Source organism: Mesitornis unicolor, unplaced genomic scaffold (assembly GCF_000695765.1).
Source record: "Mesitornis unicolor isolate BGI_N332 unplaced genomic scaffold, ASM69576v1 scaffold6364, whole genome shotgun sequence".
NCBI classification, from domain to species: Eukaryota; Metazoa; Chordata; class Aves; order Mesitornithiformes; family Mesitornithidae; genus Mesitornis; species Mesitornis unicolor.
Window position 1 is genome coordinate 145330 of NW_010180840.1, and position 24988 is coordinate 170317.

At 35.7% G+C, this 24988-nt stretch overlaps 1 protein-coding gene across 1 annotated transcript in view; it reads right to left on the minus strand.

The window, feature by feature from the left end:
- The window catches only part of GBE1 (glucan (1,4-alpha-), branching enzyme 1), a gene marked incomplete at both ends in the record, with an annotated part of 128666 nt that extends 105758 nt beyond the window's left edge, over positions 1–22908 (minus strand). Inside the window, 3 exons of the mRNA XM_010183216.1 lie at positions 2316–2451; positions 4358–4483; positions 22793–22908. Coding sequence (XP_010181518.1) covers positions 2316–2451; positions 4358–4483; positions 22793–22908 — 378 coding nt within the window. The remainder of the gene's footprint in view (positions 1–2315; positions 2452–4357; positions 4484–22792) is intronic.
- Between the last annotated feature and the right edge of the window lie 2080 nt (positions 22909–24988).

Genomic DNA, 24988 nt, shown 5'->3' on the forward strand with positions numbered 1-24988 from the left:
CCTGTAGCATATCCATTCCAGTCTTCTCTCCTTTTAGCTATTTCTAACTTTAACAACTAAAGATTCAGTCTGTTTCAAGAAGTAATTCTACTTAATACTTCATACTTTCACAATCTTCCATTAAAAATGAAATGGTCAATTTGTCAAGTGATCTACATCTAACTAGGTGTATTGAATCTCAGATTTAGAAAGCAATAAGTGATATACAAATATAATCTTAATTTAACTTCAGAATATAAACTATGCCAGCCTCCATGGCCTGAATTTCTGCTTCACTTTCAACACTTAGGGTCAGGGGGTGTGGGGTTAGTCACTGGCTACACATACCATAGCTTATGCCCTGTGGAATCTTTTTTTACTACTTCAAAACCACTTTTTTTTTCCCCCTCCAACTTTAATGATTACACACCTCCTCTACAAGAGTTTTTTAAAAAAGAGAAAACACAAAAGTAATGTGCTTTTATTCCGAGTTACCAAAGAACCAAAGCAGTACAGGATGGTCAGGGACATCCCGTCTCTATAACTGTTCAGTGCAATATTAAGGGAAAACAACATACTAATAGTGAAGCCACAATACGTGATGCATCTTAACTAAAGCCATCTCTAATATCAGTAAGTGCCCCAGATAGCTAGCAAGTGAGGACTACCAGCAAAAGATGACCTTCAGGTTTAATCTAGTCTGTTGAGACTCCTACCACCACCACTTCTCTTTATTAGTTTAACTAAAATCTTCACTTCATTCTTTAGTTTAGACATGATACTGGTTCTTCTTTTTGACTGTTCTTGGTTTTGCTTTTAAATTTCACAGCTATAAAAGAGTTATTATTAGAGGATAGTTGGCACGAACTCAGCAATTTGTCAGATTCATTGCTGTTTTATAATTCAGGCTCACTGCACTTATTCTTATTTACAGCATCTTTATAAATAAACAGCAACATAGCATCAAATTAATCTCATTTGATTTGCTTGCTATTTATTTTGCTATTTGTCATGCACATATTTCTACAAACTATTAATATCTTAGCATTCTTAACTACTGATGTCTTTAAGCTTGTTCTAACAATGCATTCCAAAACTGAATATAATAGCCCTTAAAAATACATTTTAAAAATGAAAAACTTAATTCCCAGTGTTTGCCTAATGTAAATAAGCATGTATTTTATCAGTCTACCCTACTGAAATTTTATATTGCTTTTATTTTGTGGTGTATCGCCCTTTTCATGACATTTCCCGTCCCTAAAGAAAAATCTGTAGGTAAAGCAGAAAAGTTTTGTAACTCTATTAAACATATTAACCTCCTGGAACAACCAAAATTCTTTGGCAAGAAAGAGTCACAGACACATGATGTGGAATCCAAATTTATTTTTTGCTGAGGGCCTCCACAAGTGCGAACTCTCTCATCTCACCTGCCAGCTTAGCTTTACTGAGCAGCAAGAGATACATCCTGTAAACACTGACACAAGTAAACCTACATGAAAACTGCATGGCTACTTCAGGCACTCTGATAAATAACAGAAAAAAAAATTCAAACAACACATAAGCACAGCCATCATCCAAGTCTCAGCCATGGATGTCACTATTATTTTACAGTTGAGTGTAACAGAACATATTTCATCACAGGGCAGTAAAAGCCAGCAAGTTCTAATATTGTCCATTATAGAAACAGTGCAAAGAGACCACAGGACAAAAAATAATCATCAAATAGAAATTGAGGTGAAAAGTTTTGCTAGTCTTCCTCTGAGATAATCATGCCAGCTGTTTCATACATCCCCTCTAATACAGTAGAAGTTCTCTGAAAGATTTCTCACATTTAAAGTTTCCATATTCTGATACCTCATAGCAACTACCCAGGGATAAAAAAAATTTAGCACACTTATTCTGACAAACAGGAATGACAATCATTTCTATCCAGATATTTCTTTGTCTTTCCTTATAATCAAGATTTACATCAGTAGAACCAATTAAAAACCCAGTATTTTCTGAAGACTGTATCAGAAAAATGGGTCCTTTTACAAGTTGAAAACAAACCACGCCAAAAGTAAACCGCTCTGCAATATTTATCTAGGCTTTTTAAGTAAAAGTAAAACGTGATTACAAATCTGTAGACTAGATTTTGATTCACATATCCTATTTCAGTCTTCATTGTTTCTCCATAGATTTTACTTGTTTATAGTTTTTGCTGTCCTAAGAATCTATTTTCACTGTACATGTAATCTAAAAATGCAAAAAAACTGTAGACACTTGATAATTATTTTTTCTAATAAGGCACAGGCAAATACAAATTTTCATCTCTGCAAGCACCTCTTATTACTTACCAAGATCCTTTATTCTAGGTAGTACATTATATGTGAAGTTTTTATAAGAAGCTACTTTCCCTTCTGGAGAAGCAATCCCCACATGAGATTCATAGATTCTTAGGCTTTTTAATCTCTTGGGGGAAGGATGCTTATGCTGTAAGGGAAAAAAACCCAAAACAGTTGTCATTAGGATACAACAGCTTGCAAGTATTGTCACAATCATATAATTTGCACAAGATGAAAAATAATTTAAGGTCTGTTTTGTCATTTGTTTTACATTTCAGAACTAATTAAGCATTCTAAACTGTTAAAGCAAATGTCTATTTTAAATTAACATTCTTCATGAACAAGAAACTAGACATCCATGATTCAACACTTTTCTTATACCCTTTTTAAATTACACCAAAGCAGAAAAACTTATAGCAGCCATTATAATATAGAGTTCTTCTGCACTAATACAAAGTTTGTTTGAAAATAAGACAACAGTAGAAAGATTGTTTTTTAAGCATATCTGCTTTTTGCAGGTATTTGAAGTTGTGCTGCCTTCTCTAAACTAAAATTTATAAATCTTTCAGTCCTACAGAACACAGTTCCACAGCACAGCATAATCTATTTTCCAATTACTTAGGATTAAAAAAAAAAATAAATCCCAAGTCTGTAGGTACATACTTCCAGATGGTTGAAAATATTTAAATACAGAGGCAACTGAAATACATCATAAAACCTCCTTACACTTGAAAAGCAGCTTATACTTGATCAGAAGATGTCTTAAAACAAAAGCCTTGTCTGAAGAAACTTAGGAAAATTATTGCTTAAGACCTATTTCCTCCCCTTAAAAGGTTTTTCTTTTCCTCCCTCTCACAACTAAAAAAAAAGTTACAAGATTTTACATTCTATTTGTAATTTTAACATTTAAGTCAAATCTTTAAAAAAGTTAGAACAAAACCAGTAACACACACACATACCTGAGCAGTAATTAAAGGAACAATGTGAAGAATAAGAAGTTCTGGTTGAGCTTTACTCCCTGTATTTTACTTTCAGTGGGCACCTCTACTATTCATGAAAGGATCCCGTTGTTTTGTTTTGCCTGACGTTTGACTCAGTAAGGCCTCATCTGCACCCTAAATTGTCTCACTTTCTTTTCACTCTGGGTCATGCAGATTATTGCATCTCCAATTACCTCCCCATTCCTCTTCCTATAGAAAATCTAGGTGACAGACAGTATCATACATACAGGATAGATCACTAAATATGAACTATGTACCTATATAAGAAAGCTACTGCAAATTATGTAATGATTTTTTTAAGAGCTTTTCTATTTGAGTTACCCTTTCCCTGTCAAGCAGATGCTTCATAATTTGAGGTGGGTGCTAAAATTTAACTCAGAACAGAGGTTGCAGCACCTCTGATACAGAATATTGCATACCATTTTTTAGTGTAGACAGAAAAAAAGTGTAATAATATGAACTAACACCACTCAGTTGGAAGTTCCTGAATGTTCTCCTAGGATATCTTTCATATATGATATAAAGAGATTCTCTTCCTGTAGCAGTGCATAAGTAATAAGAGGGCATTTAAAAAAAAAAATCAATAGATGGATTTTTCTGATACAAAGAAACTAGGATTTGACTGGAGCACGACCACCTTACTTTTGAAAGCTTTTTCTGGCTTCATACAGCATTGACTTATTATTGGAGTACTGAATTTGTATTTGCAGCTAAATAATTCTTAAACCCAATTCTGATCATTCCTTCTCTGTACCAGGAGGGGCCTCCTAGTTCTGGAATAGTTATCAAGCTTGCCTAGCATGTGAGAAGCCAAGTTTAAAATATGACTTTAATGGGTAACTACTTTTTACATACTCTATGAGACAACTAAGAAAGAAGCTCAAAAACATCCATCATTGAAGTCACTTGTTTCTGTCAAAACCATGACTAAAAACCCTTCATTTCTCAGGTACCTACTTTAACTAATAGATACCTGAGAAGTACAAGCAGGGATACAAAGATGACATGATACACAGTTTTATACATCTTTTCAAAATAATAGTAAACCCTTACTATATACGACTGTGGTGGATTCCAATGTACCCAATCATAATTCACTTTGTCTTCATCACGCACTACATATCTTGCCCAAGGTGAAATACGATAGAGGAGTTCACCACTTTGAGCACGAATCACCACCTATAAAATAACAGCAACATACAACTGTAGTCACATATAATTCATACAACATCTCCTATGTAAACCACAGTGGAGAATGAAAGAGTAAGCTACAGTTTTAAAAAACAGACAAATATGCAATGCAAGTCAAGACAAGGAAGAACAACCCTGTTCACAGAGATGATTTGCAGGGGATAGCAAAACAGACATGTCAGACACAGGAGTGATCACAAGCTGGAGCTGAAAGGTGAGGATATATATGTAAGCTTCATATAAGTAACGGGAGAAAGAGCCTTTCCAAATGGTTTACTGTTAGGTTCCCCAATTTCCCCTGACAATCCTATTTCCTCACTATGTTCTTATAAATTTAAATAGACATGCAGTATAATACCACCAAGATGGGAACTGTGATTTGTTTACTTGACAAACAATCTAGTAAGCCAATTTTAATATCTTAATTCCCTCTTTTCTATGCTCTGCGAGTCCTGTCCAATATCATTTAGACCAGAAACGCAGATCAACACAAGCAGCACAGGACAGCTTTCTGGTCAAGAAGAGGGAAAAGAGTAAAATTTACATTGCTGGATTTCTTCTTCTGCTTTTCAGTTTCTCTGAATGCCTTCATCATTTTAATGATGATACAATTAAATATTATCATTTGTTTTAGTTTCCATATTTGGTTTCCTCTATTTTACAACATTAGATGAAAGAGGATTATTCCTTTAAATTCCTTCAAAAAGCTCAATAAAACTTCACTTCACCAGAAAGAGTGACCTAGGAGATCTTTTGGAGTATTTTAATTTTACACAACAAAAGCAAAATTTAAATAATTACTAAAACAATGTTGTACTGGAACGTTGCAGAAGACATTGTATTTGAGGAACTGATAATCTTTAACAGGCCATCTCTACTTCATTGAATAATTAATGTAATATGTATCTTACAAAATACTTTTGGGAAAGGTAATGAGAATTAAAGGGCTGGAAGGTAGTGCTGCTGACTGGGAGATAGGTACAACAGGTCCATGTAGTGCTGCACATGTCCCTTGGCTCCAAGACAACAACCACCATCTCAGCATAACAGAGGGGCCTGCAGGAAGCTCCCCCTTGGTACTGACAGCTACAACACCTACATGGCTCTTGACTGAAAGCACAGCAAGAAACCCTCATGAGAATATGCCTTCTGAGTAGAGTTGTTTTCCTCTAAGGAAATTAAATACTAGCTTGAATGACAAAGAAGGAGAGCTTCAAACAGGATTCACTCCACACAGCATGTCATGGGAGAATCTATCAGGGCACTGTCTGTTGCCACACTAATGCAAGGTGTCCAGCATTTGAAGCTGACTTGCTCACAATTAGTATTCCTGCTCCTCTGCCTAACTAAGGCAGTTGTCCTATGAAGCCAACTGCTGTCAGCCCCTTCTTGAGATGTAGAAAGAAACCTATTCCATCTCTCTCACCTCACCCTATCTCCCCACTTCCTCAGTGCAGAAGGAAGAGCATCACTCTGGTTTTCCTTGGTATGTTAGCTGCCACTAAAACAGTAACACAGAAGGTTTGCAAATTTAGAACCCAGAAACGTAGAAGCAAGTGAAGTCTGAAATTCTTTGTTACACTTTTGTTGAGAAATCAATGGTTGTTTGGTTTTTTTGTTTGTTTGTTTTGGTTCTTTGTTTTGTGGGGCTTTTTTTTTTTTGTAAGGACCACTATAATCATAAGAAGCCTCAAATGAAAAGTGGAGGTGAACTTTTCTTTCCTCCCCTTTTTTATTAAAAAAGTGACTTTTTTTTGCTCTTAATTCCTAACAAGTAGTCTGGAAGAAGACACTTAAAGAATTTCCTTTTCACCTGTGGTAAGTGCCTTTCATTATTTTAATAGATTATCTGTATCTTCAACCCAACGACAGGAGAAAGTAAGATGAAAACATTACGCATTAGGTTAATGGAAGTTGGTAGAGTACAGCAATGAGGTGTGATTGCTGTGTGTCTCAGTGTATATTAGTATAACTCTGATAACTCAAAACAGCTTTTGTAAGAAGGAGTAATTGAGATTAACCATGTAATCAGAATAGGCTAAGAAAAATACATTGAAAGCAGTGTACAGTTGAAAGGAAAATTTCTTATGTCAACTGTGCTAGCAACGCTGGCCAAAAGGGTATTTCTGCAAACTATATCAACACTATGAAGATCCTCCTGGCTGACAGCATTGTCAATCTGCAAGTTACTCTTAATACAAATTTTCTGCTCTTTCTGGTGACACACTTCTGATGATATTATTTCTTGTTTTATTAATTTGTCCCAATTTACTCATCACAAATAAGGTAATTATTGCATACAATAACTGTACCTTAGCTACTTAAGTTAATATTCCAGGTCTATGAGCAGTAGGCACATTTTAAGAAATATAAGGTAATTAATCTAAATTCAGAACATTTATTTAGATGTAGTACTGGTTTAATTGTAAGATTATACTGGGGGGGGTAGAAAGACATTTATTATGAAATAGTATGCACCAGTCATGCATACTATTCCATTTAAGTCCATTCAGCGATGAAAAACACTTTAGAAAAGAATTATAAACATTTAAATGAACAACCAGTTATTTCACTTTTTTCAACCCCACTTCTACAGCTATGATGCACATGTTAATTACCATCCTGCTGAAATCACTTACATTTTGTTGTTCTGTAGTCACTCAATTCAAATTGACCATATTTCCCCTTGTTTCTGAGGCACCAGTGCATTTGATTTACCAGTTTTTGAGAAGTCATTTTGTTTAAGTACTAGTTTTGCTTTCATTCAAAGCATCTATCAGGTCAAGTTCATTGTGTAGACTTTTTAGGAACTGCGAGACCTTTACAGGAGCTTGTACAAGTTCCTACTAACTTTCACAGCCAGAATTGTAACGTATTCAAATAAAACTCCCAAGAAGCAGAGGCATACATGTATTTGTCACATTATCATAGCAACAACATAGAGTGATAAACAGACGTGCTAGTCTACCGCTTTTTGCAAGGGCTGAGTTTACACACTTAACAGACTTAAGAATATGCTCTATTTTAAGTTTCAAAACCTAAATTTTTGGGTTTCATTTTTATTTTAGAACTTAACTTTCAGTTTTATTATGCTAAAATATAAGACTCCCATGTTCTAAAGAAAAGGATACATTTATCCAAAAATAGAAGTCATACAATGTAATCATGTCAATATCAGAAAATCTCTAAAAAAGCAGGAGAGCATTTATTTTAAACAAGTATTTAGAAAATTTATTTGCTGTCTTCATTACAGTGTAGGTGGTCTTTAAGGATTATTTTCCAAATATATCCAGTCATGGCTGTACCTGGTTGAACATCACCATAAGAGCAGAAACCTCAGTTTTGCTCATGCGTTGCTGTAATTTTTGAGCATCATGAGCCATGCACAGAGAAAGCAGTCAATAGCAACACAGCCAAGCCAGAAAAAGGATCATTATGGCAATTAAGCTGGTGAAGTTGAATCCTGTTCCTCTCTGGTTTACAAGAACATAATCAACATTTTCTTTAGACCTCTATCAAGTGATCCCTAACAATTTCAACTCTCATTTCCTATGCTTGCTTAGCCCTTTTATTAATTTCAAGTGAATTCCATTTACTGAATCTTTCCTTAACTACCAAGCTCTATACTCAATCAACGTCTATTCCTCTCTCCTCAATTGCAGAAAGTTGATTAATAAGTTACAAGTAGAAAGACTTCAAGATAGTATTTGCTAAAGTTTGAGACGGAACCCCCACACCATCATGCTCTGCAGAGGCATGAGCAAAAAAAACTCAAACAAAACATAAAACATGTAAAAAGTTGAACAGCACCCCAAAACAAATAGCTCTTCAGCCCAAGATTGACAAAAATAACTCTAATGGAAATAGTCCAACAGCTTTCATTCCCATATTCGCTTTGGCATTTCTTGAAACAATTAATTACAAATAAAAGTTGTAATAAAAGGATTAATAATATAAAGCACACATGCAAAGCTGAAAGATAAACAACACTTGCCCCACTCACCCCAAACTATTACTTGTGGTCCATTCTCTGCAGTGTTCAGATATAAAAAGCAGCTGCCATGTATACACTGCACCTGCTACTACAGGTTATATATACATAAATATTATTGAATATAGACATTACACAGCCCTTCTGACAAAGTACCGATGAATCTTTTTAGCAGAAATTCTACTTTTGCTCAGAATTTGCTTTTTTACTCATTTCAAACTAATTCTTAGAAGTTATGACGCATAAACTAAGCTAGCTACCACTTAGTTCATCAACATTTTATAGCTGAGTTCACATTTTCCAATTAACTCAAGTCTTCTCTAAAGAACATATATAAAAATCATGATGTTCTTTAAATAGGCTTCTTCAAACTGGCCTTGGGAATTACCTACTTCATTTTTAAAGAGTATGTCCCTGTTCTTTCCTTCATGTATATGAGGAGGCACATCATATTATTTAATATAGATGCTACAGCCCCCATTAAATAAAACTTTAAAAATGCATACTACTATAGCATGAAATGCATTTGTCAAGTGGACTGTCAAACTGGCAGAAGTTTAGTCTCTAACCACAAATAACCTGTTTGTTTTACACTTATTTAGTTGAAGAAAATCCTGGGTAAAAATAGCCACTGTATTTCTGATTCTATTATCAGTTTCTTTTACACTTTTGCTGGCTTCTAAGAACATATAAGAGTTCACATCTTGCTGACTTTTAAGTACATAATAGAGACTACAGATGGGGTTGCTAGTAAAAAAAAATCAGTTAAACTTAGCTGTAACATGTAATGAAACATCAGGCATAGTATGCGCACAAGGTCTGCAGTAGGCATTTAATACACATAATATGTACCAAACAGCCCTTTGTCAACAATACGTTTTCATATCACAGTTACATACCTGCATTATGGCTTACCCTTGGCTTTCATCACCTTTGTGATTTAAGTCACCTTTTAAACGCTTACCAGTGGGAGCTAAGTAAATTTATCAAGGAGGAGAAGCAATGCTGGTCGCTGCAGAAAAGATTCTAAGAGGACAACAAGCGCAGGAGAAAAAGAAAATTCCAATTTTCTATGCAAAATAATACCTCCCTGAGAGTTTGTGTGTTCAAGCCGTTAAGAAATAGCCAAAACATAAGTTAAGAAGAAAAAAATACGTCTAGCAAAAGGGTTATAGTTACACTGCCCTAGTTTAGGAAGACAGAAAAGCCAACAAAGACAAAAACCAGATGCAAGAAGTTTGCCACATTAAACATATCTTTGTCTGAAACACAAAATAGAGTAGTATGTTACTATCAAACTGCATAATACATAGGCAACATGATTTTTGATTTTTTTTTTAATGGAGAGGAGAAAGTCTCTTATAACAGCTAACCTGTTTAGAATTCTGTACTGAAGTCTTTTTTGCCCGACTTCCCCATAGTTTCCACTTTGGTTCACTCACTGAGAATTGCTAACACGAGATGTTGGAAAACTCAAAGTTAAGTCATGTAGAATGTGCCTATATTAACATTAGATCTAGCTCACCTAAATAGTTTTGGGTTATTTTCCCCCTCCTCTAGTAGTAAATAGATTCACACATTAATATCTAAAAACTCAAAATCCTTGATAACCTTTGAATATCACATGGTTCTGACTTCCAAGTGAAATATCAGTATAAATACATGTAAATAAATGCTCTTACACAAATAAGTAAGTGTCAGGATGACAGAATGAAAACGCCCTTCAAAATCTGACATTAAAAAGTCAATTTATTCCAAAATTGGACATGGCAGAGATACATAATTCATATAATCACAACTGTAAAACAACAAAAACTGAAGAGCTTAACCCTAAGCAGCTCATCCTTTGTAAGTAAATGTTAAAAAAAAAGTGTTTTGTTTGCATTTTCCACTATTGGGATGTTGGTTGTATTTTCAACATTTCTAACTGAAACGTTCAGCACACTTGAAGTTTAGCACCCAAAGCAGCTGCAATTAGCGCAGTGGACTTCACAGATGACTACACCCAAGTTAGTGAAAATATGTCGTGGTAACCCCAAGATTAAGGCATCAGTGCTGCTGAAGTGATTAATTCTGAAGTAAGACCTTTCAGATTCAAATTATAAAAAAATAACTAGAAAAATTGAAACATATGGCTGTACTAAGAGCAAACATACATCCAACAATGGCTGTCTTTGAAGGCATCTGTGCAAAGGTGTATTTCAATTTTCAAAATGCTGGACTGCTGGAAGACAAAGCGGGACCTAGATCTCAGAAGAACATTAGTATCAAAGTGACAATGTGTTCCATGTCTGTCCCACTAGAGAATATGAAATCTATGAAATAGAGAATAAGCTGCAGGATAAAACTTTTTAAATTGTTATTATCATCAATAACAATAAGGAGCCTGAAAGTTTTGCAAATCTAACAATTTTAAAGGATCACGCAAAAACACAATTTAGGTAAAATGTAAGCCCATGTATAAAATGTTAATGTGGTTGTGCTGTTCTTATGACAGATGAAACTGCAGTAACAGGTCACAACACCATGTTTAAAATTTATATGTTTATGAATATCCCCTTTCTGTGTTTGCCTACCTTTATCTTATGTTCACATCAGCTTCATTTGCTACTTCATCTGCCAGTATACACATACACAGATCTTCAGAACGGTGTGGGAAAATATTTCAAATTACAGTTACACACAAGAGCAGACAATTTCTCTGCCCAGCATCCCCACCTTTAGCTTTCAGTTCCCTCATCTAAAGCAGACTTTAATCTCATGTGTGAGCATTGTATTCAATTATGATATGTTCCTGTAAGTCATCTGCCTCTATTTCCACTGATGATACAGGTTCAAACATTAGAAATAAAACTAAACCACGCTGTCTTGATAATTCCTTCTTTTCCAGATACTTATTTTCATTTCAAACTAGCATCTGCTGGACTTTTTATTCTTAAAGAATAAAGAATTAAGACTGATATTTGTGTGTTTCAGGAAATTTGTTATATAGTGGTTTGTCATTTATACTCCAGTTGAAGAGAACAAAAAGAGAAGGCGATAACTAGATAACTGATGAATACATGCAAGCAATAAACTGCTCTGAAACACTGTATTATTATTTCATTACTTTAATAGCTTGAAAGCAGTTGGAATGATTGTTGGTATATGTGGCTTTTAATATAACGATGAAATTAAATTGGCCATCAAACCAACAATAGCTAACATAATGAGAGAGTGGACTAGCTTTAATATAAATATGGAAATGTCAGTGACTTGTTATTTATGTAAGGGCAATAAGCTATTATTTCAATATTTTACAGTTTATAGCATTTCATTAGCTTCATATTTATTCATTTTTGAGACAACATTATCCAAATGTAAAAGCCACAGAACACAGGTAGAATCACCACCTCATCTCAATAACATGCAGCTGATTTGAAAGTTCAACCCAAAGCCTAAAAGCATGACAGGATTAAGTCTTAAAGACTCTCTAGGAAGTTTGTTGGATGTTGCAGTAACATAACCAAGTTTTTCCACTGCCTGAAATTTATTAGAACTTAAATATCAAGGTTTTGTTCTCCCTCAATTGTTTGAAGAGTGCATGGGGAAAGAAAACAACTGCTTAAACACTAAAATGTTTTTTAGTACAATATACACTGCAGACAAAGAAAAGTTTACATTTTTACTTCTGCAAAAATAGGGTAACTGAGAGAAAACACTACAATTTTATGAGAAAACAAAAGAGTCTGAATCAATTAAAGTTAACCTCTCCAAAACTTTACACTTACGACATACTGCTGCTGTAAGAAAACCTGGTCTTAGATTTTATTTCGTAAGTGCTGTTCAGTTTCAAAGACAGCTCCTGTATTCAAACCACTGATAAAGCCTTGCTCTAGGACCATATTTCTTTTTTTCTTAAGTTGTTCATCCTTTCCTGAATCCCCTCAAGTTGCTACAGAGAAGTTATACTATCAGCTGAAAACAGCTTCCCCTGCACACCTTAGCTGTGTACTTTTCTTCCACAAAGCATATCCCAACTTGATTTTAGCACCCAGGATAGAATACACAGTTCTGATGATCTATTGCCAGTAGATGATGTAAATTGAGCCCATTTGCAAAAGTGAATAAAAACACACCACCATCCCTGCATTTCCCACATATACACACAGGAAACCACAGGGCAACTAGTACCATTCTCTTTCTGCAGGTCATTCTGGTTTGTGGGAGAAGCACTCAAGCCTAGAGGCAATGGATTTTTATGTTTGTTTTTTAATACACAGGACCACAGCAGAACACTTTCCAGGAAGGTAATGCAACCTGCTGCACAACTCAGGACCAGAATACAGAGTCCCTTGCCTAACACAGTTTGCTTTAAAGAAGATTTAGATAAAAATACAAAAGCCTGACAAAAAATTGGGACAGAACAGCACTGTTAAGAGCTTTATTCTGGAATTGTCTTCATTCAACCTGGCAGATTTTAGGGGCCAGATAAAACACCTCTTTAACAGTCTCAGAAATAGGAGGCCAGGAATGAAGAAGGGAACACAGTTTCTTCACTAGTGCCTCGCTCACTGCCCTGTCTAACACAGCTCAAGAGAGGCAGCAAGCAGGAAGAGGGATCAGAAGTTGTTCAACACTTCAGCTTCCTCTGCCAGGAACCCAAACGCACCTTCCACCCAAATCAGTGAGGGCAGAGGCATGGAAAACAAGTACTCTATCCAGAGCTCACCTTCTGCTGAAAAAAATTACCATTCCTACTGCTCCAAATAACCAAGAAGTGAAGTGTATCTGTTAAGGTGCTTGGTGTCATGAAAATTATTTTCTAACAAGTGAAGAGAATTTAGTATAAACCTTATAAAGCAGTTTTGGAAAGAACGGACAGCATGTTGCTTCTGCCAGGTTGTTCTCCTACCTAAATCGCAAATCAGTTACACTGCAAAGAAAAAGTCCTATTCACTCTATCCACACTACTCTACGTCTCCCTTTATCCGACCTTTTTTTTCATCATCAATTTAAGATTACTGTCAAAATTAAGTCCACTGAGATAAAGCTGTCTGCTTTCTTTGTTTTCTCCCGAGCAATTTTCTGGCAAAGAAATCTGCTAGAGGAACAAGCATTCAAATCAAATATTGAAAAAAGTACCCCTTAGTTATCAGACACAAAGTAATACTTCTCAAAATACATCTAAAAAAGTTCTACAGAGGAATCTGCAGTTCAGAAGCCACTGGGAGAGGGCTCTACTTGCTGTGCAGATTTTTTTTCTGTAAATATATAATCATATCAGCTCTTAGACTCTAAACGTATTAGGGATATTAAATATTTGTTCATAACTCCCCCTTCTTTCCTGCGCCATTTCCCCCCCCCGTGAAAGAAAACAAATTTAGAAAAAATAAAATAAGATATGAAAGAAGCAAAAGCTTATCTTCAAAGCCAAGTCATGAAGTCATGCCTTGATTTTCCAAAAGAGGGAGATATAGCTCCATTTGTGAATTAAGCATTTCAATTGCATAACTGCAGTGAAGAACCTAAGAACATGTTTAACTAGTTTACTAGATCAAATTAAAAAAGGAAAGCTTTTGGTCTTTTTTCCATTTCCATGCTTCTCTTAGAAGACTAAGATAAGTTAGTAAACACTAACAAAAAATACAGAAAATACTATATTATTTGAATATAAAAAACCAAAACATGGAGACAGTAGCCTAGTATTATAAAAATACATATACAGATAGAGAAAATACCATAGAAAAAAAATCAAACTATTAAAATCCAGGAAACCATATGAGAGTTGTTAAAAATAAAAGCAGTATCACATGGAAACATTCCCAATAGATTTCAACAGGCATAAGTGTAAAGACAATACTTCACTTAATGATCATGAACTATCCTAAAAGTACATGGATTTCTACAGGAAGAAACAATAGGCTTTTAACTGTTAAGTACGCAAAGGTGGCATTATTAGGTACTAAGAGATAACCAGTTTTTTTTTTGTTTTTTTTTTTTTTTTAAAGGAAAGCACCACATGTAATTATGCTGCAGGACAGCATCCAAGCTTTTCTTTCAGTCTAGAATCCAAATTTTAAAAACCTTTTTCAAAATCAAGTTAATAAGTCAAAAGAAAACTGGATCTCTAAAATACACAGTTCAAAAAATACTATTTTCCCCACTGTGACTTAACCAGAATCAAGTTACTATAACAACAGTGATGTAGCTCAAAGACTATAAAAGTTTGTATGCATAATATAAAAGCATGTATTATATAACTGAGAGCCTTGGGGTAGAAGAACATGGTTTGAAAAGCAACCATAATAATAAAGTACATTACACACAATAATGGTAACTTATTAGAGTTATTTCAAACCATGTCAAGTAGAAAAGAAGCTGCTGAGGTATGTAATAGGGGCACCCAAGCATTAAGTATTACTTATCCTCCAACTATAACGCATTTGTATAAAGGACAACTGCTGCATAATGCACCTTGCGGTTGGGGCATAGCACGCTTACTTCTTGATGCTCCCATTCACTGCTGTTTCACACTGACAGCAAAACATCTTTTGGGGAGGATGCAGGCCATGCTCAACACCTCCTCTTCCTATCATAGATTTCCACATAGTATCTTATATCTGGGGTAGCCTACAGTCCCAAATGGTCCTTCCACTGTCCTCTCCCTCCTCTTGCTGTTGTTCCCCTGCCCAACAACTCAAGAGTACCTTACACCACATCCTTTTTGGTGGATAATTAAGTGCAGAGTATTGTGACTTGCTCCCTCTGTTCTGAGGTCATCTCTCATGGATGAGCTGACCTAACTCTCTCCACACATTTTTAGGTGCATTAAGTTAACTGCTTTGTGATATTTTAAAGTAACACAGAATCTTAGTAGTTGGAAGGGACCTCAAAAGATCCAGTCCAAACCCCTGCCAGAGCAGGATCACCTAGACCAGGTCACACAGGAACACGTCCAGGTGGGTTTTGAATGTCTCCAGAGAAAGACTCCACAACCTCTCTGGGCAGCCTGGTCCAGTGCTCTGTCACCCTCACTGAGAAGAAGTTTTTCATTAGGCTTAGTTTGAAACTCCTATGCTCCAGCTTGCACCCATTTCCCCTTGTTCTTTCATTTGACATCAGAGACAAGAGTCTGGCTCCTTCCTCCTGACACTCGCCCTTTACAAATTTATAAACATTAATGAGGTCACCCCTCAGTCTCCTCTTCTCCAAGCTAAAGAGACCCAGCTACCTCAGCCGCTCCTCATGAGGGAAATGCTCCACTCTCTCAATCATCTTTGTGGCTCTGCGCTGGACTCTTTCAAGCAATTCTCAAGTAGCACACCTTCAATACTTTATCATAAGGCCTCAGAGAAGTCCTGCTCAAACAGCTCTGGTGCTGGCTGTGTTGCCAGTATAGATTCCATTTCACAAGACTTTGGCATCCAAGGTTTGGAATTAGTCCATCAGTATACCAAAACTTATCTCACACTTTCTCCTTGACCTGTAATCTTCTCTTAATATTAAGAGACAAATACAGCTGAAAATTTGAAAGTACATACCAGTATTGACAGGAGTGTCAGAATCTTTACTTAATTAGTGGTCCTATTTTAAAACCAAAATAATTCCCCTAGAAACAACAGCCACATTTATATACATATATGGACTCTCAGACTTCATATTCCCTTTCAAGACACCTTTAAAATGTCTCTCCCTTTTCCCCTAAAAAGAAACCAAACCCACAAAACCTCCTACCAAGAACCGTGCAATCTTCAGGTCACAGGAGAACTCTTAAGAGTTAAGCCCAGTCTGCAAAAAATGCTCCGAAGAGCAACAGTCCACTGCATTACGATGCCTCATTGCTACTACAACATCTCCTTCTATGGGTTCAGGAGTAGTTGAAACTGTTTACCAAATCCAAACAGGCAAATTCAAAATATCATTTACCTCTCAATGAGGTAATAACTCTTCCTGCTAGCAAACTCTGTAACCCAGAGAAGTCTACAATAACTTGCTTAAGAGTCATGGCTCACAATCAAGCAATGAAACGTGAAGGGTATTGCCACAGACTTGATTAATGCTTTACTTCCCATTCAGCCCACTGATGTCCAGAAATGCATAAGCTAGACTTAAGTCTTGTTCCCTAAAGTTCAAAAAGCCAGGAATTCCATGTCTGCTCCTTCTTGCACATAGGTTTATAACTCAATGCTGAAGAACACTTGTTTCATTCACTGTTCAACTTTGCAGACCTGGTGGTTTTTTCCCTGTTTTTTTTGTTTGTTTTTGTTTTTAATGTCCTAGATGCCATTTAAGACATTAAATTTAAGTGACATGGAATTTAACAAAACTATGAGCAAAGATATTCCCTATGCCCCTAGCTGAGGTGAAAACAGGAAACATCAGAAGTGTTTATATTTGTACATGTAAGAAAAGAGTGAACGCTTCTTCAGGATTTGCATCTCTGATAGGATTATCTAGGGCTCCTTTTGTAAAAGCTGTCTGACTGCACATAACTTATTCACATCTTACATTACAGAAAACCCACCACATCTGTAACACTTCTGTACCTTAGCATGCTAACCACTAGCCTGTTATCCCATTATTAAAAAGTTTCCTGGAATTTCATGTTCCCATTAAAAACACCTTCATGTTTTGACTGCAGACTGCTGCTTGAAGTGCATGAGACCTGAACTCAAAGCCAGTCTGATACCATGCTGCTGGACTTCCTGACCAGTAGGGTCAGCTGCAACACCATCTACTTCATCAGTGACAGTAATTACACTTGATGAATTTTACTAACAGTGGTTCCCTGACACTGATTAACCTACCTGCTCATCATATTTAATTCCTATTCAAGGTTTGAAAGTTAAACACAGAGCATGCAGATCTCCTACGAAGTATTTGGTACATTGGTAAAAACTGTAAGGATGAAGTTTTAATAATATTCTTTACAACTAACTTTCCTCTCCCAAGCACTTCTTGGATACAACTGTAATCATGCTTAGAAGTACCTAAAAGTCGTCTGTTGGTGTTCTGATTCAAAGCAGTTCCTCCTTTGTACCCGTCAATATTAAAAAGGGTTATAGATTTGGACTGGAAAATTACTCAAAACCAATAGTTGTGAAATTTTAAAACATTCTGCACAAACTAATTTTCAAAAGAAATGGTGATTCTATTCTTCATGCCAGCCTCAATTTTGTATTGAGCTTGGTACCTATAACTACTGTTCAGCAATCACTGAAACCACTCAAATATGCAAGAGTGGAATATCAATAGAAGAATATTGTGTTACAATAAAAGATACTGTCACAAAACTGTAAATTTTACCAATTAAATACATACATATATACACACACGCAGATATATGTATGTGAAGCAGAAAGGAATATAGATTTAGCAAATTATGGAATACAGTTTTTTTAAAAAATCCTATCATTTTCTGAGGTGACCTTTCCAGGGAAAACCTACATTATTTGTTCCCTGAGAGCTGTATATGACTAGTTCTGTCAGCATATACAGAGAAATTATGAAGACTGCTATGGTACCAAGAAACAATCTGTTAAAACTCAATTAAAATAATTACAAAACAGAGGTGTTTTTTTTTTTGTGGGTTGTTTTTTTTTTTACTTTTATCTATCTACACTCAAAACCATAAAAGCTATCTGAGAAAGCTACCTGTTTGTAATTAACTTACATGGCTTCAAAAACACAGTAAGAAACCAACAAATTTAGTCATCAATATTTTACAGACAACCTTGTAATCTTTACCCTGCTCTTGGTAAAAGTTGCATTATGGAGGCATGTCAGCCATTCTGAGTCTCACCTTCATAACTCAAGAGAAATGAGCCAGAATCACTTACATGAACCTAGATTTCATGAATGGACAAGTGATATTTAGTTGCATACAGTGAATTAACTTCATGCACCTACCCAGCATACTGTCAGATAAAGTGTCAGGTAAATTTACTAACACATAACCCCTTCTTGTTCTGTCAAATCATTTCAGAAATCACAGATCTGTCATTACTAGTTGAACAGTTACTACTATTTTAGTAAATTGTCTCCAGCTCAACGGAAGAAACTTAGTGGTTCTGCTGTACAGATCTCCTCCTGTTCCAAGTTCCAGGGCAGCAGGTAGCTCAATCATAATTGCCAATATTTTAGAAATACTGATCTTACCATCTCTTCTTATTAAGCTGGATGAAAATATTTTAGAAGCTGATCATTAGCCATTAATATGGAAATTATTTTCATCTAGGTTTAAATTCTTACTGGTTTCTATTTTCCAATTGTTCTGCATTTTCTGTGTTGTTTAATATTCTTTATAGAAATGCCAAGGAACAAGGTCCCATTGCAGATACTAATACCTCAGCTTTTACCAGTACTGCCCTGATCCCCCCTAAACTCCACTAAAAATATTTCCAAATTAGGATCTTAAGGACTACAGTGAAAACTTAATTTACAGGCACCTTTATTTATGAGTTTTACTACTGCTTAAACAATAGAACAACAAAGTGGAGCACTGATTAAACTCTTGCATGCATATGACAACACATGACAAGACCTGCTGAAGAAGCCTACTCATGTTAGTTTTAATAAAAGCTTGCTGTATACTAAAAAAAAAGGTAATTAAGAGTATTCTGACAATGAAGGAAGAATTCAATTCAGTCATGAAAGATAAGCACACTTGCCCAACAACTGTCATCACTGTTAGCATGACAAGCATGCCAAAATTTAAAGAAAATTTGGTTGTCCCAACCATCTTTCAAACTACCCCCATTAGAATAAACAGAGGTAAAGAATTTATTAAAGCACAGTTTGTTTGGTTTTCTTTTTGTTGGTGGTGCTGGTGGCTTTTTAATGTGTGCTCAGTTTATGACATCTGTTTTTAAAAAAGCAAACACCACACAACTACCACAGGAACAATGTTTGTTCAATCAATTCACTTTAAGTTCCCACTCGATTCTCTGGGAGGGGAAAATAATGCCCTTTTTTAGCAGCTAACCGTATTTTGTAGATTGGTATCTTAATTCACAAGGGACTCACTCAAATGTTGCAAGCATCCATCCCTTCATACAGAAGTGTATCAGAAGATCTATAGCAGGTTTTCTAATTAATTACTCACCTTCTTCAATGTTTATATTTACTTATGAAAAGACTGCCTGAAGAGCTACAGTAGATGGTCTACTACTATCAAAAACAGGTAAATGTTTGACCTCTGTTCCTCATTTATTTTCCTACGAAAATATTTTCTGACCCTATCTAAATTAATGTCACCAACTACACTCCATCCATTTCCTATTCTGGCTTAAAAATTACTTGAAAGGAATGACCTTGTCACTGCTTCAGAACCTGGCATTCGCCTGTGTAGAACTAGAGATGAAAACAGTGCAGACAGAGCTAAGATAAGGACCTTCTAGAGAAGACTTTTTTTCTCCCTAGCAGATTAGATATTTATGCAGTGATTTGATTAAAATTCACTGTTTTAATTTAAATATTTAATAATATATCGGTAAAGAAAATTTAAAACGTGTGACTTCCTTATGCTTCTTCAGTAAAGCAAAAGAGAATACCTTCATCACTGGACAGGAATACTTTTTGTTGCCTGGTCTAGTGGACACAGACAACAATGCCTGTGTCCTTAAACATTAGCTCTGCAATATGCATAGTAATTTCCATCTACAGACAAACCAATATTCTCAGCTTCTGCATGAAAAATTGTAAGACCATGCTCTACCACACAAATCTTCACGTTCCCAAAAATACACACATTTACAAATGATCACAGTCTAATAGAACCACGTAATTAGAAGAAAACTCACAGAAGAGCAGCAGTTTTCTGAACCTGTTAGTGGAGTGAGAGAGGATAGAAAAGTCCTCTGTAGCATGAGGGTAATGTACATGCCCATGTGGAACATTCCAACCTTATTCCAGTTTTTGTCACAGATAAATCATATTGGAGCTATGTTAACTTTTTTCCCATGTTAATTATATCATCTGAATACACTGAAATTACAGATTGTGTTGCGATACATGCAGTTGTGTAGGCACCACAGAACAAAAACAAAGTGTCACGAAAGGTTACCAGCAAGGTTACAGATGAGACCGGGAGCAGTTTCATATGGATGAAGTCCTCAATTATGCACACTTGCAAAACAAGTTTCTAAATATTTGCACTTTTTTTTGGGTAAAGACAAGAATTTACGTACTCAGGAGTAAATCTCTCTCACAGGCAGACCGAAGAGTCCAGCTTCAAGAGCCTGCTTGTCAATCACATATTTTGAGTGTCAGTGACAACGTCACAAACCTTTGTTTAAAACTGACCATGTAAAAGCATGATTAAAGAAGTGGCAGGGTAAAAAATAAAATCTACAATTTAGCATATAATAATGAAAAAAGGAAATCAAATTTGCATTCTATTCTGCCAGCAGGAGTCCCATGGCTTTTCAGAAGACTCAAAGCAACTAGAGAACTCTAGCAAATCATCTTACTAGTACAACAAACAGTACCAAGAGTAATCAGTAGTAAAAAATTCTGCATACTAAACAAGTTATGCGCAATACAATCTTTGCTTTATTGAGTTTATATTTCAAAGAAAATGGTGAATGTAAAGAGAAAAACTGCTATAAAGGCCTGTACTTCAAATATAGGAGATATGAATAGTGATTATATAGGTAGACAGACAAAAAAATAATCTTAACTTTTTTCCAAATGTGTTTAAGAATATATGGTTTCTGCTATTATGTTAACAATTATCAACACTCCTTAACATTCACACTGAGCATAGAATATTCTACAGTAGGCGAGTTCAATATTTTTGTAGATACAATATAACTTAGCTAGATTTAGCAACAACAAAAAAAATCTAACCTACTTACATCTAAAAACCATGGAAAATTTCAAGTAACCGTTCTACAATCTCATACATTACTCCATAATCACTGTATTTCTGAATTGCAGACAACTGTTTTCTTTCCCACACTGCAAAATGAAAACAGCTTTCTCATCCTTGAGTGATTTATCCCTAAATTTCAATTTATCCATATTTATTACTGGGATAATTTCATAGGCCATAACAAAAAACAGAGATAAGCACACACATTGAGTAAGCATTTCCAGAGCATATTTATGCATATCTTTGTTTCAGCAGATTTCTTGTTTACCTAAGCTGATTTTCAGCAGAAAAATGAGGATTTTTGCAGTGTGTTAGCTTTGCTGCTGAGAGTCCTGATAATATAGTAGTATTATACAAATGCTCCTAGTTTCTTAATTTTCCTAGTCTATAGATGATTTCAGTACCCTTCTTTCCTAAACTACCCATTACTGTCCCCTGTTAGCATCCAATATCTCAAACTCAAGCTCTGACTGCAACAATTCAAATTCTCAGAAGCACATCTGACTGAAATCAATATTCACCTAGAAATAATCAACTCCACTGATAGATAGTTGTCATTATGTATATCTGCACTAAGCATAACAACTGTGGCATTTGACAGCTCAAAGAAACTTTCCATTAGTTTCTAAAAGAAAGGATTTTATACTCATGGACTCCTCTGTCTTCTCCAAGCTAAAAAGGCCCAAGTCTCTCAGCCCTTCCTGATAAGAGAAGTGCTCCAGTCCCTTAATCATCTCTGTAGCCCCCCCACTGAACTCTCGCCAGTAGCTCCATGTCTTTCTTGAACCAAGGAGCGCAGAATGGGACACAGTATTCCAGAGGTGGCCTCACTAGGGCAGAACAGAGGGGGAAGATAACCTCCCCTTGACCTGCTGACTGTTCTTAATGCGCTGCAGGATATCACTGACCTTCTTGGCCACCAGGGCACATTGCTGGCTCACGGTTAGCCTGTCATGTACCAGGACTCCCAAGTCCTTCTTCCCAGAGCTGCTTTCTAGCAGGTTACCCTCTAACTTGTACTGGTGCACTGGGTTATTCCTCTCTAGGTGTAGGATCCTACACATGTCTTCATTAGGTTCCTCTCTGCACAACTCATCCAGCCTGTCCAAATTAAGCTGAATGGCAGTACAACCTTCTGGCATATTAGGCACTCCTCTCAGTTTTGCAACATCAGCAAATCTGCTGAGAGTACAACTCTGTCCCTTCCTCCACATCACTGATGAGTATATTGAACATGACTGGACCCAGTACTGACCAGTAGGGAACACCGCTAGACGCAGGCCTCCAACTAGACTCTGCGCTATTGAATGGGATGTTAATGTTAACTAGATAAAATTATTTATCTTCTTTTAATTTTTCTGAGAAGCATTAGTTATTTAGAAGATAACAAAAAGGACAACTGAGTAAGAAGGGTTACAAGAACTGGACAGAGTAAGTTTAGAACCAACACCTTCAGCTTTGATCCATGTGGCACAGGAGGATAACCGTCTTGTCCAGGCGGAATGAACAACTCCCACTTCCCATATTCCATCTTCTTATATGGATGAGAAAACGGATCCCAGCCATCTGCAATATAAGAAATAACGCTAAATGAATTTGTCTTAAAATGTGTCCAATTACAATTCAAAGATGTAACAGCATGTTCAAACTTTGAGAATGAACTTAGGTGACAGCAAACAAATACTTTTATATCTGATACTACCATACACATTCAAAATAGTTCAATAAAATGTGTAAGATTTTCACTAGGAAACCATGCTTCAATTCTGATTTGACAATAATTAAAATTATTTCTACTTTATCTTCTTTGAACAAAGTAAAAATAAATCTCCTCCTCCTTGAAAACCACTACTGATTTTAATATCATAAAATCACAGTGGTATGAAAACTAATGGCTGAAAAGCAATGCTTAATATAGATTTAAAACCAAAGACCTCACATTCTAAGCAAACCAGCAGAAATATGTTGCAACTCTATGGGGAAAAAAAATAATCGGCAGCTGCCGATTGTGGAGAGGAGATGTGGACAAAGTGTAATCAAAAATTACCTCCATAATTTAAATGCTCTAATCAGGTTTGGGGACACATGCTGCTCACTGTCTCTATTTTGACAAGCTGATGTCCTGGACTCTAAGTTTATAAAGCAAGAAAAATAAAGGGGAAACTACAGGCAAACTGGCTAGCAATGGCTTGGAAACCACATAATATCACACAGTGACACCACAGCCAGGAAATATAGCCTGAAATATCACAGTTTAAAGTCAGTCTTCATGAAGACTCCTTTTTCTTTAAAAAAGTTTACTGAACCAAGTTTATATTCCATAATTCAAGATTCTTCATCCTCTTTGGATTCACTGAACACTGGAGATGTGCAAGGCTGGTCATTATGAAATGCCCAACTGAATATAGACATCTGCCAAGAAGGTCCTGTGTGTCTGTATGGATGTTCAAGGTTAATTCATATGAATGAGACTGAATATAAAGCTTCTGAACTGACAAATTTAGGCAATTAAATAATTTCTAGGCTAGAAGAAAGTGGCAAATCAAGTTTGAAAATTAAGGTTTTTGGGGTTTTTTGCCTTGAAACATGTCTATCTCAACATAGTTCAAGGCAACAGACTCCTAAGCAACACATGCTAACCTTCCTTCATGCTAATCTATTTGCATGCCATGTCCTATCATAAAAAAAACACCTCAATAAAAGAAGAATAAGCAGCACTCAGTGGCCTCCTATTTACAGGAGATACAGAGCATAATCTTAAGCAGGTACTCTGTAACAGCTAACAAATTGTTCACATCCCAGACTGTAGTTCCATGAGTAGTTTAAGCCAGTATAAAACAATATTGCTATTAAACATGGTAGTTGGGGTCAAAAGCAACTCAATAAAAAACTGGACATGCCACTGGAGCAGAGTCATCACTTTTGGCACCATGGAAATCACAACAGAGGAGGTATAGAAGTGAAGAAGTTATATTCATCAACACATACATCTTCCTAAACATCAGTTACCAAAAATATTATCTGCTGTGTAAAAAAAAGAATCTTCTCTAACAATATATGGATGTCTAAGTTTCAGACAAAGACCAGGCTTCTTTCAGAGTAAGTTGCTAGTTGTTCTTACACAGCTGTTTAAATCTGAGAACCACAGATCTTCATGAAACAAAACTGAAAGGCAAAAATCAAACAGCCTAAACAATGTGACAAAAATAACTCTGTAAGGCAAATATTCTTGTACCTATTCATTTTAGAGGAGAGAGCAATGCCAAAACCAATGAAGAGGTTATTGTAACAGAACATTTCCCATGCTCAAAAACAGAAATATAATTAACTCAGTATTCTATTTAGATGGTTTTTATCACTATTAAGGTATTTGGTTAGTACAGACAAAATACTCACATTAGCAGAAGGAAAGTATTTACTAAGCTACTGCTTGATTAACAGCAGAAGAGCTTGTATATCAGTAAGATTTAGATAGGTCTTCCCCCTTGGTTTTACTCTGAAGTTTAAATAATAAAAAAAAGAAAGAAACAAACACTACTAACATCTACTAAGGCTAATAAGACCAACATCAAACAAATAATACCTTAGCAATAAAGTGACCCTCCTTAAAAGAGCAGAAACATTGCAAACACCTATGTTACATACT